The following is a 16532-nucleotide window of genomic DNA, read 5'->3' as shown; positions in this document are numbered from 1 at the left end:
TGTCATGTTCTTCCGGGCTATCGCACATGTACAGCCAAATTTGTCTATTTTATTATTGCGCTCCAGAAAAAGACCAATTAACTTCCTTGCATATCCACACAAGGCATACATACTGAACTCAACTGGCATCAAATTACATACCCTGAGCAACAATACAATTAACCAGTTTCTGTTTTGAACACTAACATACTCATAGACTGTAGTACACTATACTGGTGATATCAAAACGATTGTTAACCATGTAGTTTCTGTGATTTATGGACTAGACTGCCATGTCAAAATGAAATATACATGTATGAGCCACCTAATTTGTATGTTTATAAATATTAAGAGATTATAAAACAACATTTTGTACAACTTGGGCAACAAAATAAAAAACAAACCCTGTTCTAAGGGTGGGACGGACCTGTCAAGTACAATAGGGTAGATCACTCGTTTTCTTTTTTCGTTTTTTTCTGGAGGCTAAAATTACCCTAAAATTTCACCAAAACACATTTTCTAAAAATGTTCAGCCAAATAAATTAATAACTTGTTGCCTTAATAGGGTCATTTCAAGAAAACCCAATGGGCTATTTCAGATGAAATCCATGCACCCCCATGGAAGATGTGACCTTAATCTTCCACACAGGGGGTGTAGATTTTAAATGGAGTCAGACTCACAGATTCAGGTAACCCCATAACCCCATTCACACTCCCTGTATGGGAGATTCCACACAGGGGGTGTAGATTTCAAATGGAGTCAAGACTCACAGATTCAGGTAACTCCCATTTGAAATTCACACTCCCTGTATGGGAGATAAAGATCATGTCTTCCATAGGGGGTATACATGTATGTATTCTAACTGGAATAGCCTAATCAGACCCATTAGCCAGGAAGATTCGTGAATGGCTCCCATCCATTAAGGTCCCGGACCAAGGTCAATAAAATTTCCTTCAAATCCACCCAAAATCCCTAAATTTCTGCCCTAAATAACCAAAACCGACCTTAAAATCACACTATATTTCCTCCAAACCCACCAAAATCCACCCAACTTTGTGCAGCACCCACAAAAACTCTACTCTTTCAAAAATCCATCCTTCCCCACAGTAATTCTTGGTTACCAGCTTGGCAACAATAATTCTTATACAGCCTGTAATTAAAGAAATCTGACATGATTTTTTTTTTAATTTACATGTAGTTTTTGTCCATTTCAAAATATTACAATTTACCTACCGAAAATCCTAATTAATAGTGGATGTCTCGATCTTGAGATATGAATACTGTACCAGCTGTAATTTTTGCAGTTTTATTTTCACAGATTTCACGTAATTATAGGCGTTGAAATTGATGTGAATATAAAGCCGCATAAAATATTCAAGCCACAGAATTACATTATTGTGCAATTTCAAATTAATCATCTGCAGAATCTTGAGCCTGTTGAAAACTTACTGTATGCTAATTTGTTGAATATATCAGGAATTCTCTGGTTTACTGCTTTAGGTGCATTGGGACAGAGAGAAGAAGTCAGCATAGAGTCATCTGAAATGAAATCACAGAAATGGAAAAAAATAGACATGTTTATTTTACATTCCCACTGAAAATCCATTTGTGTGATTGTCTCTTATTTGTATACCAAGTGACCCTTGTCTGCTAGACTACTAAAGTAGTTGTGCAAGCTTCTATTCTTTTCATCATTGTTTATACAAGTGTAAGTAACTGGGTAATATGTAACCCGGCCTGTGAGTGGGGTTTTACCTACCAAACTACAAATTCAATGCTATTCGTGCATATTTCACCAGAAATAATTGAAGATTATAAGCTTGTATTTCATTGCATCAATGTGAGTGTCGCTCAACAAAATTATGATACATGGTAGCCATGATGTATCTTCTCTAAATTCCATATGATTTTTATAAAACCAAATGTCACACTTCCGATGGATGGTTTGGATAAAACATATCTACCGGACAATCATGTGTCGCCACACGGAGACCAGGGTGCCCTTTAACTGTAACCTCATTCCGATGGGCACAGTTCTAAACAAAAATATTATACAATGAGTATGGACAAGGAATCAAAGAATATGTGACCTTCGCTCCACAACATTGCTATGATGTTATGACCTGCGTTTCATGACCTTTCAAGCACCGTTAATTTCATTTCCCAGTCATTTTATTGCGACACGTAATACATGTACTATCAGAAGTATACGGAAAAGCGGAAATTGAAATTGGTCAGAAATTTTTTTTTAAAAGCTGAGATCTCACAGGCCTGAAAGATCAAGGGTACATTTTGTCTACACATTCATCAGTTACCCATACATATGGCTCCAGCAGCTAACTTCGGAAGAACAATATAGAATCACTAATTCAAAAACAAGGGAAATAGTTCAAAATTGGCAAACTGCACAAATTAAATCGTGCTAAAATTTCAACTTTTACAGTAAATGTGAATGCAATTAGGTAATGCTCCCCAACAAAATATACACTGGCTCACACTGTCCACCACTCTGGCAAACAAGGATGAAAAAAAAATGGTATTCAAGTGTTTTTATCCAAATGTGGACAAAGTGCGGACTCACTCTATACTGGTAATTGCAGTCATTAGCTATAACACCTTTGTATGGGATTTTACATCTAGAAACACAGGCTAGGAACTGTGGACATCTGACTGTGGACATCTATGGTCCACTGTTGAGTAGAGATTTCAATTGTGTGTGGCCTCATTTGCACACACAAACAAACAAATGACCCCCATGTGTAATTGCCTCCAAACGTGGACGATGTTTAGGACTATCATACATATGCAAACATGGTCATCTGAATCTGTACTCAATCAACGTACCAAGGATGTTTTCCGCCATTTTTTTGGTGTGTATTTTTGTATGTATGGACCTAGCAACTGCGGATGTTGTAGCTCACGTACGATAGAAAACGTACATGTCACAAATGCATTACACATGCATTTGTGGATGTTTGCAGACCTCCTTGTACCGAGGACGGTCCCCCATTGCAGAGAGGTTCACACTTTAAATGTGAAAACATTTGCTGGCAAACACCTATGTACAACCACACTTACATGTGCATACATGTACAGAAACTCAAAACAAGAGTACCCACCCACCCACATCTACAATGTTTCAAAACCCTTTCTAAATATTGCTTGTGAAAACCATCACATGTTTATTTTCATTTCTTCAGATTGAGCATTGCCCAAACATGACAAAACCTGTATGCATCCTGGTACGCGGTGCCTCCTCTGCTTGTAACTGTGCAACAACGTCTGATGCCGAAGGGTTCTAACTAATTTTTAAATGGCATATATTTAAGGATGTGATTGAATTTGAACATTAGTTAAGTGATGATATACACTACTTTACACAGATGTATCTTGCTCAGTGAGTAAAATGTTACATACATTGTACATCCCTAATAACAAAGTGCAGAATATTATTTAATGATAGATGTAACAAATATTGCTTTTATTCAAACCTGTGCCCTGCAATGTGCTTTTCCGCTTTTCCATTTAAAATCCACACTACCCCAAAGGAAGATTTTGGAAGTATCTTACACAGGGGGAGTATGAATTTCAAATAGAATGAATATATTAGGCAGCTCCTTTTGAATTTCATATACATTTGTACCCTCTGAGAAAGATTCAACCTGAATCTTATACTGAGTGAGGATGAGTTTCAAATGGAGCTGAAATGTGTTCATTCCATTTGAAATTCATACCCAAAATATTCCACAGGGGGAACATGGATTTTAAATGGAATAGCCCAATTTCATCTCAAACCTAGAAATTTGGTGAGAGTCCTTTCTCATAGAGATTCTCCTAAACTGATTTACATGAATCTATAGATATTCTAGCAGATTTTGTTTAGCCGATGCAGTAAAAAAATGTGGAGAATCTTTTAAAATGCTGTTGCCAGTTCCAATTCAAATGGATTCTGGCAAGGTGAAAAAAATCTTTACCTTACATATCAGTATGCTTATCATCATTTCAAGATGGAGCAATTCAGTCAGTTTGTTTATTTAAAATGACAAAACAATTACTTAATCATCACCCATCAGTTCTTTAGAATGATGAATGTTTAATACATTTCACCTCAGTACAGGTCACCTGTATCTAAACTTCTACATGTCATGTATGAATAATCATGAGAAAGACAACACAATATTGGTAAAAGCACACACCCCTCCCCCCACACACACCCCTACACACCCAAAGTGTGGAGATTTTCAACCGTGGAGTTTCACACACTCACATATTTTTAACAGCAGAGTTCAACAGAGGAGTTTTACCCAAACAAGTTTATAGTCGACCCGACTCTAGAAGATTAAAACTCTTCCAAAATTGAGATGGTTCCCAATTTAAGTGAGGCTATCAGATCAAAAAACAGAGATACCCTATATTTAAAGGAGTATTTTGTGATCCTAGCATCCTCTTTTTATGACATTTTTCAGTACATATCCACGAAAAAAAGCATATTCCCAAAATTTCAGTTGATTCTGATATTGCGTTTGCGAGTTATGCATGATTATGTGTATTACACTGCTCCATAGACAATACGTTGTAATTTCGTTCTGGTGCACCAGAACAAAATTCAAATTTCACGATATCTTTGCTAAACTAATTAATCTGCAAGAAATATTTTGTACATAAACATTATGTAGCCAGAGGTTTCCAGTGATATAAAAATCTCAACTTTTTTGAGAAAAGTGGGGGATGAGGCTGTGGATCACGAAATGCCCTTTTAAAATGCCGAACATGTAAAATATTTTCTTTAATATTCTTACATCAGGCTCAAGATGAGCACTGCACCCACAAAATAGCCATAAGATTGCAAGTTGCTATGGTAACCGGGGCACACTGAATATAACCTGCAAGAAATATTTTGTACATAAACATTATGTTACTGACCCAAATGCACCTTTAAATTCTGCATATTACTTTAATCCCTGTATAGCTTTACCTAAAAGAGTGGCTTTTTTTGCTGAACATTAATTTCACTTTTCATGCTCAACACATTATGCATGTACATGTATGTACCATGTACAATACAAAAGTGGATTTTTTTTTGCTGAACATTAATTTCACACTTTGTATTGTATATTATTATTCTACCTCTTTTTAGGCCCTCCATAATCCCTTAACCAAATAAATCTATTTCATCTGAGTCCAGAGTTGTATTGATCTATAAAGCTGGGGAGACTGATAAACCTGAGAACTTCAGAATGATCTCCTTGACTTCGTGCATTAGCAAGATATTTCACCAAGTTCTTGCCGACAGGACAGGGGCATATCTAACCAAAAATGGCTATATTAACCCAGATGTCCAAAAAGCGTTTTTAAGGGGGATTAACGGCTGTATTGAACATAACATTCTTCTCCAGGAAGCCATCGCATTCTCTAAATCAAGGAAAAAAACCTTGCACGTGACCTTCTTTGATTTAGCGGATGCGTCGCAGCGCCAGTCATACCCTAATTACTCATTCCATGAAAAGATTCAATCTTCCGAAAATACCATCACCTACGTTGAAAATTTATACTCGCGCCTTAGTGGTTCCGTTCATGCCCTGACTGGAGTTCGGAAGAATTCCAATTTAGGAGAGGAACATTTCAAGGGGATCCTCTGTCACCCATTATTTTCTTGATGTGTTTTAATCCCATCCTCGAATACTTAGAAAATGTTCGTGACAAGCGTGGATTTAACTTAGATGGTACTAAAGTTATTACAACCCCATATGCGGATGACTTTAATATCCTAACAAGTAACAAAGTTCAACATCAAAAGATCATTAATGAACTTCAATGCAAAACCCAGAGTATGGGTTTGACTTTAAAACCTAGTAAATGTCGTTCTCTGTCAATATGTAGTGGTGTTCCTAAAGTGGTTGAATTTGATATTAATGGTGCGCTTGTAACCCCTGTTAAAGAAGATCCTCAGCGCTTTTTGGGATCTCTGATTACTCATTCTGGCAGTCAAATTGATACTTATGAAATGATCAAGGCCAAATTTGAGAATAGCCTTCTGAATATTGACAATTGTCCGGTAAGAAATGAGTTTAAGGTTGCTATTTATAGTAGATATTGCTTACCATCTATGCGTTTTTGCCTTACGGTGCACGAACTCACAAAGTCCTATCTGTCTATGCTAGATAGAAAGACTGATATTTTTTTTTTTTTTGGCTTGGGATACCCAAAAACGGTTCCAACATAGCGCTGGTCCATATGAACGAGGGGCTTGATATCCCCAGGGTATCTGATATTTACTATACATCTCACTGCCTAGCGTATAGCACAACCCGATGTCTGGGGGCCTCCACAACCAACAAAGCTCTTGATCTGAAACTGCAAAGAGAAGCTATTTGGAAAAAAAATCTTCCACCGTCAGCCTTATGTGATCAGATCCATCAAAGATCTACTGATGGCGATCAGCTCCACCTTTGGAAAATAACAAAACCCAAGATCAAAAGTACTCTGAAAGAGGACACCAGTATTTACTGGAAGTCGGTTGTGGAACCACTCGTGACTCAGGGGATACAGCTAAACTTTTAAACGAATGTAATACAAATCTTACTTGGAAATCTATTATGTACAGTCTTCCGGAGAGCGTGCTAAAATTTGCTATCAATGCTGCCATTGACAGCCTTCCCACCTTCACAAATCTCTATAAATGGGGGAAACGACTGAACGGGAACTGCTCCCTCTGTGCATGTAAGGGTACCCTTCTTCATATCTTGAACAACTGCAACCATATGCTTGATCGGTACCTCTGGCGTCATAACAACATCATCCGCATCATAATTACCGCTCTGGAGAACAGCCAACTTTTTCTCAATAAACGTGTTCTCATCACGGCGGACATTGAAGGGTACCTTACTGCAGGGGGGGACGGTTCCCCTGACGTCATACCCACAGTTCAAAAACCCGATATTGTGTTAACGTTTCCGGAGGAGAAAAAAATCATTCTGTTAGAACTCACCGTGCCTTTTGAAACGAACATTGATAAGTCTCACAAGCTTAAGGTTGACAGATATGCTTCTCTGGTAGGCGACATTACTGACACTGGCTACAATTGCAGTTACATTCCATTCGAGGTTGGTTCAAGAGGTCTAATTACAAAATCGAACAAGATTCGTCTTAACCGCCTCCTGCATGTAGCCAAGTCGCACATTAAATACAAAGATCTGAGGAATGACATCTCCAAAATGGCTCTCACGTCTTCTTTTTCCATCTTTCAGGCAAGACATGAAAAAGAGTGGAATGTCAATATCCTCAGATAGCCTACCAGGGTGGCGTATCTGTCGCCTGATGATCAATGTCATTAATTAAATTTTTTTATAATATTTATATTTTTTTTTGTATCTTTTTAGGTGTTTTAAAGATTGTGTATGTGTAATTTGTATTTCGTTCACGCCATGCCTGGTGGTCAGTAAAGGCCCCAGTTGTCTTGGATGTCTGTTGGTTTCTTTATTCTTTTAAATTTGTATGTTTAAATTGCTTGAATAAAGATGATGGAATAAATATGATGTTGAGTTTAGCTTCCCATTTTTTCAGCTCATAATGAGGCAACTATTTCATTATTCATTATTCATTATTTTCAAGGTTTCATTATCAGCGACCTTTTACCAATGCTTATGCGCTTTTGTTCATTCTAATTGGGTATTGCCAGTCGCAATATAATGTCACAAACACACAAACATTTATAAAAGTATAATTGTCTTGCTTTTGGTTTTTCAAGTTTTAAAACAAACTAAATGTATTACGAAGTACAATGTATACCATGCCAGTCTTCTTCACTCCAATTTGTACTAACCTCTCCGTATACATTTGAGGATAGGGGGAAATGGGGGGGGGGGGGTTGACTCATTTTAAAATACAAAAATAACAATCATGCAGAACATTATGAAATACATTTTTGGCACCAATTTGTCAAAACTAGGTATTTCCTAGTTAAATTATTTAGGCTACAACATCAACAATCTGGTAAAAACATTTTGGCTAGGTTGATTTCTCTTCTACCCTGGTATCCCAAAGGTATAATTGAAATAATTGGATAGAGCAAGGGTCAAAAACCTGTATATTTTTAATGCTAAAATATTTAGATGGATTCATCTAATAGTTCTCAAGGCTTTCTATAGTTTTTGAAGGGTTCAAATACAAAAAAAGGGGTTTAAAAATTTTGCAGAACAAATTTTCTTTCTGTTTTAGTAGTAATTTGCAAAATAATGAATTATTTTCAGATTTTACATCTCAAACGGGCACAAAATTCATAATGCGGGCGGGCGTGGACGCTAAACTCAGAATCAAGTTTCAAGTGCCTTATAATGTGTATCACAATTTTGCTTGTAATGTCAACATGTGTGCTGTGATGAAAATAGATTTATCTGAATCTCAATCTAAATCTGAGCCACAAAAACAGGATATGATTTGGAATATACCTTGACAAAAATCATCATGCTAATTCCCATTTTGATACAGAAAAATGCAAACAAAATATACTAAAATCAGCTTAAAAACTGAACATTTTGTTACATGGCTATTTATTAGGAATGGCACCACATACAGTAATGCTATATTATAAATCATTATCCATCATCAGCCCATTCATAAAAAAAGAAATATGTGTAGAACGGTAACTAGAATTACACTTTTTGTAATTAAGGTGGTAAAGGTGTAAAATAACATAGGTTTGAAAACACAAATAATAAATATGCAAATAACATGACACAAAACTATACAGCACATCAGGCCACCATATCCTATCACCATACCAAGTTTGAAGATGATCGGTTATTGTGTTGGAACTGCAGAGGGTATTAATGGTTCTGCTTCCGTCTGGACAGCCAGCCAGGTGGACACCAAAACAATTCACAGGCAACCATCTAGGCGATAACATTAAGCCCCACATATGTGTGGTGGGCCAAAAAATATAATTTTCATAGAGCTATAAATATAATACAATTAACAAAAGAACACAATGTACAGCACATGGCCATATCATGTCTGCACCTGACCTCCTCATTTATTTCAAAAACTTTTAATATAACGAGACGAAACTACTTCTTATCCAGCCGTTGAATCAGCAAGTACACACTATTCACCAGCTCACAAATCAATGCCATCAATCATGAGCCATAAAGCTGCTGAAAAAAATGAATTGGACCAATCTGAAAAAGCTTACAGTAAAGTAACTTAGTGCCAGTGGTTCTTGTTTATGGAGTTACATGTATACACACAGCACATACATGTATGCATACATGTTGGACAAAAAATTAATCTTGCTGTGTTAGAAAGTCATAAATGCACTATATTACCAACAACTTAAAGTTTTAAAATTGTCCATACATATATAATATCTATGTGTGTTGCTTATTTTCAAGTTTCGAGTATCGAGTGAAAAGTTTCGAGTATCGAGTATGATTTTCGAGTATCGAGTGATGATTTTCGAGTGTCGAGTGAGGATTTTCGAGTGTCGAGTGAGGATTTTCGAGTGTCGAGTGAGGATTTTCGAGTGTCGAGTGAGGATTTTCGAGTGTCGAGTGAGGATTTTCGAGTGTCGAGTGAGGATTTTCGAGTTTCGAGTGAGGATTTTTGAGTTTCGAGTGAGGGTTTTCGAGTGTCGAGTAAGGATTTTCGAGTGTCGAGTGAAGATTTTTCGAAATATCGTCAAATTTGAATTTCATTCTGGTATACCAGAACGAAATTACAACAGTGGCCTATGGAGCAGTGTAATACACATAATCATGCATAACTTACAAACGCAAAAATCGAATCAACTGAAATTTTGGGAATAAGCTTTTTTCGTGGATATCTACATAAAAAGAGGATGCTAGGATCATGAAATCCTCAGTCCTTTAAGTGTGTGTCTGATTTAATTCAAACAAAAGATATTTTGATCAGTGTACTTTGCCCTACTCTATGACTGTATAGAACATGTTGAGCATTTACTAATATCCAGAAAATGCCTCATGAGCCACCTTAAGTTGAAAATATGTGGTATTTAAGTCATGGCAACAAATCAATTTGGGAGCAAACTCGAAATTTTTCATTTTCGAGTGACATGACTCGATTTTGATCATTTTTCGAGTGACAAGACTCGATTTTGATCATTTTTCGAAAGTGACAAGACTCGATTTTGATCATTTTTCGAGTGACAAGACTCAAAATTGTGCCATTTTCGAGTTTTGTAAACATGCTCTATATTTACATTAGAGCTTGTGATTTTCAATTGCAGGTATCAAATGCCCGTGCATCTATTCATAATCACTCTCATTTGACTTTTTGGGATTTTGAATAGATACACAGGCATTTGTTACATACGTTTGGAAATAGCAAGCTCTATATTATACTGTATTATATAGAACATGCTTAGAGCATTTCATAATAATAGAAAACGCCTGATGAGCCACCTTAAGTTTAAAAAAATGTGCTTTTACATTTTTACTGTAACATTACATGCTCGGAGCATTTCATAATAATAGAAAATGCATCATAAGCCACCTTGTGTTCAATAAAATGTGTTTTTATGTCAATTTATGTGCAAAAAATCAAAACTTGAAATCTTTAATTTTTCAGTGACATGACTTGATTTTCATCATCAAAATTGTGCCACTTTTGCATTTCAGAAAAATGCTCTATATTTGTATTTTTGCGACAATCTATAGAATAATACGCAACGCTCTGTCCCCGGGTTCTGTCTATCTGTCCATCTATCTTTCTGTACACCTATTTCCTTGGATACTTGGCGTTGCATGTTCCTCAAACTTGTTACATCTTGACCCGAGTCAGAACAAGTTTTTTTTGGTGGGCGCTTATTTTTTTACATCACTTAGGCCTATAATACCAGAGAAGTACGTAAAAAAATCCAAAATATTCATTCATCATCATCAGTGTCATTATCTTTCAGACCATGTCCTGTGTTTGAAGTAAACTCTTGATTATTTGGTAAAAACAATAAGATGACAATTAAAACATATAAATTTATGAATTATGAAAATTGATGCCCGATTAACTTCAAACAGAAGATATTTTGATCAGTGTACTGTGCCTAAATCTATGGTTCGGTATAGAACATGCTTGGAGCATTTTACTAATTAATACCCTGAAAACACCTCATGAGCCACCTTAAGTTAAAAATGGTATTTAAGTCTGTTTATGGCAACAAATCCATTTTGGAGCAAACTCGAAATTTGTTAATTTTCGAGTAATATGACTCGATTTTGATCATTTTTCAAGTGACTTGACTCGATTTTGATTATTTTTCGAGTGACAAGACTCGAAATTGTGCCATTTTCGAGTTTCGCAAAACTGCTCTATATTTACATTTTTGGTACTATTTGTTGTATTTAATGACAAATAATGTGAAATTAAATTAAACTGCCCCCCCCCCCAATAAAGGCAATGGTACTCTAATAAAAATGAGCCAACATGATAATATACACATTGAGGCCATTTTAGTGGGCTTTGAAAAAATACTTTCAACTTCTAACATTTTATCATTTTTGTAGCAATACATACTAGGTAATTGAGTGGAATTTTTTTTAAAAGGTGCCAATTGTCACTGCAAAATCATTTTTGTCTAATTGTCTGTCGTTTGGGAAGATATTATAATTTAACATTTTTGGACATTTGTAATATAACAAATAGTGCCAAAAATGTTAATTTAGAGCATTTTTACGAAACTCGAAAATGGCACAATTTTGAGTCTTGTCACTCGAAACATGATCAAAATCGAGTCTTGTCACTCGAAAAATGATCAAAATCGAGTCATGTCACTCGAAAATGAAATAATTTCGAGTTTGCTCCCAAATTGATTTGTTGCCATAAATTGACTTAAATACCACATATTTTCAACTTAAGGTGGCTCATGAGGCATTTTCTGGATATTAGTAAATGCTCAACATGTTCTATACAGTCATAGAGTAGGGCAAAGTACACTGATCAAAATATCTTTTGTTTGAAGTAAATCCGACATAATTATATGGTTTTCTTAATTCTGTATTCATTCCATTAATCACACAGGGCGCTTATCAACATCATTTTGGGTGAGTGCTTATTTTGGACATTGTTTATAATTGCAAACGTAAACAATATTCAAAATTTTAAGTGTATGGTTCCATGTTTGATGTGTAGTTGGTTCCTGCACAGTCATAATGATAGGGGGATCATGTGTAATTAAGTCACTTGGTTGGCACTCAAAGGGACATGTAAAAATTTCCTCATTTGTTATCTGATTGTTTTGACAAATAATCGATAAGTTGCTTTAAAAGACATATTTATCACAGTACTTTGCCCTACTCAATTAATCTCTTAAAACATGCTTTAAGAACAATTCAGCCTTAAATAGGCCTACTGCATTTAGTGCAAATACTAAATACTACAATATTGAAAACTGATTATATAAGAACCTAGATGCAAGTCTAGGTTCAAAAATAAACACCGATTTTATATTTCAGTACACAGTGTTTCACGCAATGGTGAATGAATGAAAACACAACAAAGATCTTTCTAAATTAAAACTCCATAACCTAGTCTGGATATGATTTTTATATTTATAGCTTGACACTCGAAAATCCTCACTCGACACTCGAAAATCCTCACTCGACACTCGAAAATCGTCACTCGACACTCGAAAAGTATCACTCGACACTCGAAAATTATCACTCGATACTCGAAATCTGCACTCGACACTCGAAAATCACACTCGAAAATCATCACTCGAAACTCGAAAATGATCACTCGAAACTCGAAAATTATCACTTGAAACTCGAAACTCGAAAATAAGCAACACACATGTACATGAATGTATTTAAGTTTATTTAAATAGAAGTTCATTTTATCAAACATATTTTCCATACTTATCAGTACATTTATCATACTTTGATTAACATAAAATTGCATGCAATTACATTATCCTACTGCTAAACTATGCTTGCTACATAGAACATTTTAATATCTTAACATTTTATCATGCCAATAAATTTACATGTACTTTTTTTCTCCACAAAACATGCCAAATTCTGTAGGGGTTTTTCTTCAAATACGTCACATAAGTGGGGTATTATTTTCTGAAATAATCAATAACCGCACAGTAAGAGTGTGTTAACATTGCTCTCACATAGAACATGTACAGACCTGCACCGTACTATTCTTATGTTCCAAGACATTTTTCGTAATTGGGCCATGTTGGGCTTATTCAAGATTTACACATGTAGGTTAAGTTATGGGCCTGGGCATGTCTTTTTTTCTTCTCAAACCTTGATTTTTCTCTGTTTCAGTCTCAGAATCGGGTGCTGTGACTCTCTATAATTTTTTCCAAACTGTTGAGGTTTCTCCTCGCAGATTTCCCCAGAGTAAAGCAGAAAGTCAGTAAGGTTTCTCTCATGACTAATGGCGCATGAAAATTGGTACTGTTTTCAAACATGTATAATAAATCATGTCATGAAATCAAATGTTTCCTATTTTCCCCTGATCTTCAATAAAGCAGAAACCCAATTGTCACAAAATCATCTTAGACTAAGTTTTAAATTAAAATGATGTAGCCAAAAATAATATATTTTAAAATATGTTTGAAAAACATGCATTTTTGCACAATACAAGCATGTTCATGTTCAATTACTTTCTATTCACAACACAAAGTAAAATAACATTAATGTTATATTTATGTACAATGCAAGTGCACTTGGAGTAAGACATGTAATTATTAATTCAAGGCTCATTAATTTTGTATTACATGTTGGCCCTAGTAGTAGTACAACATACATGTAGTAGCATACATTCATTGATAAAACAATAAACATTAATACTCAGACATAAACAAATTAATTATGGCTACCATTAAGCAGTAATATTACAATCGGTATCTATTTTCATTACATGTATATAGTTTTCTAGACCTGTCGTGATATCATTTTAGTATTGTACTTCCTATTTTTGTATGTACCCAGGTACTGCTTTTTGTGCATCAGTGATTTCAAATAATGTCTGTAAAATAATATACATGCACTAGAACCTGTATAAACTCAATGAAATTTGCCCATTTTAAATTTCACAGGACATCAACTCAATCAAATTTGCCCATTTTAAATTTGACAAGACAAATACTGTAAAATAATATACACTAGAACATGTATTAACTCAATAAAATTTGCCCATTTTAAATTTGACAAGACAAATACTGTAAAATAATATATAGAGCCTACACTATAACCTGTAAAAACTTGAGCAATAAAATTTGCCCATTTTAAATTTCACAGGACATATTAAAACTCAATAAAATTGGCTCATTTTAAATTTCACAGGATCTTGTATTAACCCTAACACCAGTAAAAACCACAAAATACCACGATGAAAAATTCATAACATGCATGCATCCCAGGGTCTCATGATGACGCAATCACCCGGTGTGATATGCTCACGGAATTGCTGGCCGGGCAGCAATAACCCGAGCAGCTACCGGTCCGCGATCGCTCGCTTGGCATGCGAGGGGTCTAAGGTTCGATCCCGGGGTGCCAAAAAAAAAATTCTTCTTCTTCTTGAAAAATTCGGATCTTCTCTGACTTCCGATACCAAAAAGCATGGGTCAGTGTTAGGGTTAAAAGGAGTAGAAACTGAAGTTTAACACCTAAGTATGGTTATACATGTACATGTACTGTACAGTGGAAGCAGGGGGCATGGACATCAATTCGGTGGGGAAGGTGCATGAGGCTGTACCCCCAATCCCACTTTTGAGGATAATTAGTCATTTTTTTGTTCTTTTCATCCATTTCTTGATCCCCCACTTTTCAAGGCGGATTGACGCTTGGGGTGCATGGTATATGGCTGCATCTCCCTTTAAAAAGTACATGTAGGTTAAAACATCTAGGAAGTGTAATTCATAATGTCCTTATCAGGTCAACTACTAGTCTTTGTCAAAGAATTCTGTGAGAGTATGGTACCCAGTGGTTTATCGCCATAGTTGCATGGTCTGTGTGTACATTGTACATGTAGCACAGACTACAATGTAGTCACCAACAGGAGGATAGACTGCAATTGCTCACCCTCCAGAAGTGACTTTCCTTTGTAATTTTATGATTTATAAGGGATAGTATAAAAATATGGATGCTTAATAAATTCAGTTGCCCACCCCACAAAATTACTGAATGTCACTTTAAATGGCATGCATCACACAACTAGGCTGGCTTAGCACCCAACTTGAATGAATTGTGTCAAATGTTTCACCCATAGGGGCTACTCAGGAAAACACATTGTGACCTATTCAAATGGCTGTCTTCTGACAGATGTACAGATTGGAAAGAAAATGTTAGTTTTTCTGATCATTTCATTTGAAATCATGCAGGGTAACTATTAATAATTTGTAATACAAATTTAAGTGTTCCTAATTAGAGAGGAGAGGTGGGTATTTTTGCTGGACAGGTTAAACTTGTTAAAACTGATAATGACCTGAAAATATTTGGTAACATATTACTCATTCTTTATACTAAAAAAAAACCTCCTTGATTAAAAGACAATTTTAGAACCTGCTGATCCTCTTGTAGATGCAGTGCTACATGTAGCCTAATTTTAATTATGTTTCAAAAATTGGTATCTTCAAATCAAATGCGGGCTTGGAATTGGCTCAAGTTGCAATCTGAGTACAGATTTTAAGCTGAATCTATGTCACTTGACTATAGGCTCAGGCGATTGTTAAAAACAATCAATTTCGATTAATGAAAAACTGATAATGATCTGAAAATATTTGGTAACTTGATATTTCGATTACGGTGTTTTTAAATAATTGAGTACCCGATTAAAAAAAAAAATCGATTATTTTTGATTAATCTAAATATCGCCTAAGCCTGCACTTGAGCAACATTTCCACAACTTTTGAGAAAGAAGATTGTAAGCATGGTAAGCAGTGTTTATTTAACCCATTTAAAAACAAGAATGACCACATCACAAGAGTTTAGTGACCAGAGCTATGTAAAATACTGCCATCTGTGAAGCGTGATATTTTTACGGTTTTAATTTTTCACGATTTTAACCGCTCAGAGCAGCTTTGTGGTTTCTTGTACTCATGATTACTAAGAGTTACATATTATATAATTCAAACACTTTTGCTTGACAAATCCATTAAATGAGTACTCACAACTTTAGCTGGGCTGATGACTTGATCACAAGAGACTTGGTCCACTGCTTTTCCCGGCGGAAAACGGCTTCTTGACATTTCCCGGAAGTGATGTTTTTGTTTTAAGCAGTGGATGGTATGTGATAAAAAGAAACAATACCTTTGTTGCGGTTGATTACTTTGGCCCTGATGGCAAAAGCTAAAGTCGTGAGTACCTACATTTTGTATTTAAAGCCATGTTGTAACATTGCCATAAAAATAGATATGTATTTCTTTTCTATAAAATGTTAGCTTTTACTGTCAGATATGACCCCTTTAAATTTTGAGCCAGCGCAGATGTCGCCAATGCATGTCACTCCGTTGGTGGTGCTATGACACAGGCCTTTGATGTGTACCATCCCGCATGCCGTGTACGTACTGTGTTGTGAACATCGTATA

At 35.6% G+C, this 16532-nt stretch overlaps 1 protein-coding gene across 1 annotated transcript in view; it reads right to left on the bottom strand.

Moving 5' to 3' along the window:
- The window catches only part of LOC140171946 (protein mono-ADP-ribosyltransferase PARP6-like), a 76477-nt gene that overhangs the window by 34204 nt on the left and 25741 nt on the right, over positions 1-16532 (bottom strand). The window contains exon 3 of the mRNA XM_072195290.1: positions 1430-1519. Within this exon, the coding sequence (XP_072051391.1) occupies positions 1430-1519 (90 nt within the window). The remainder of the gene's footprint in view (positions 1-1429; positions 1520-16532) is intronic.

The sequence above is a fragment of the Amphiura filiformis genome, chromosome 15 (assembly GCF_039555335.1).
Source record: "Amphiura filiformis chromosome 15, Afil_fr2py, whole genome shotgun sequence".
In the NCBI taxonomy this organism is placed as follows: Eukaryota; Metazoa; Echinodermata; class Ophiuroidea; order Amphilepidida; family Amphiuridae; genus Amphiura; species Amphiura filiformis.
Note: the sequence above shows the minus strand (reverse complement) of the source record. Positions and strands in the feature narration are given on the sequence as shown.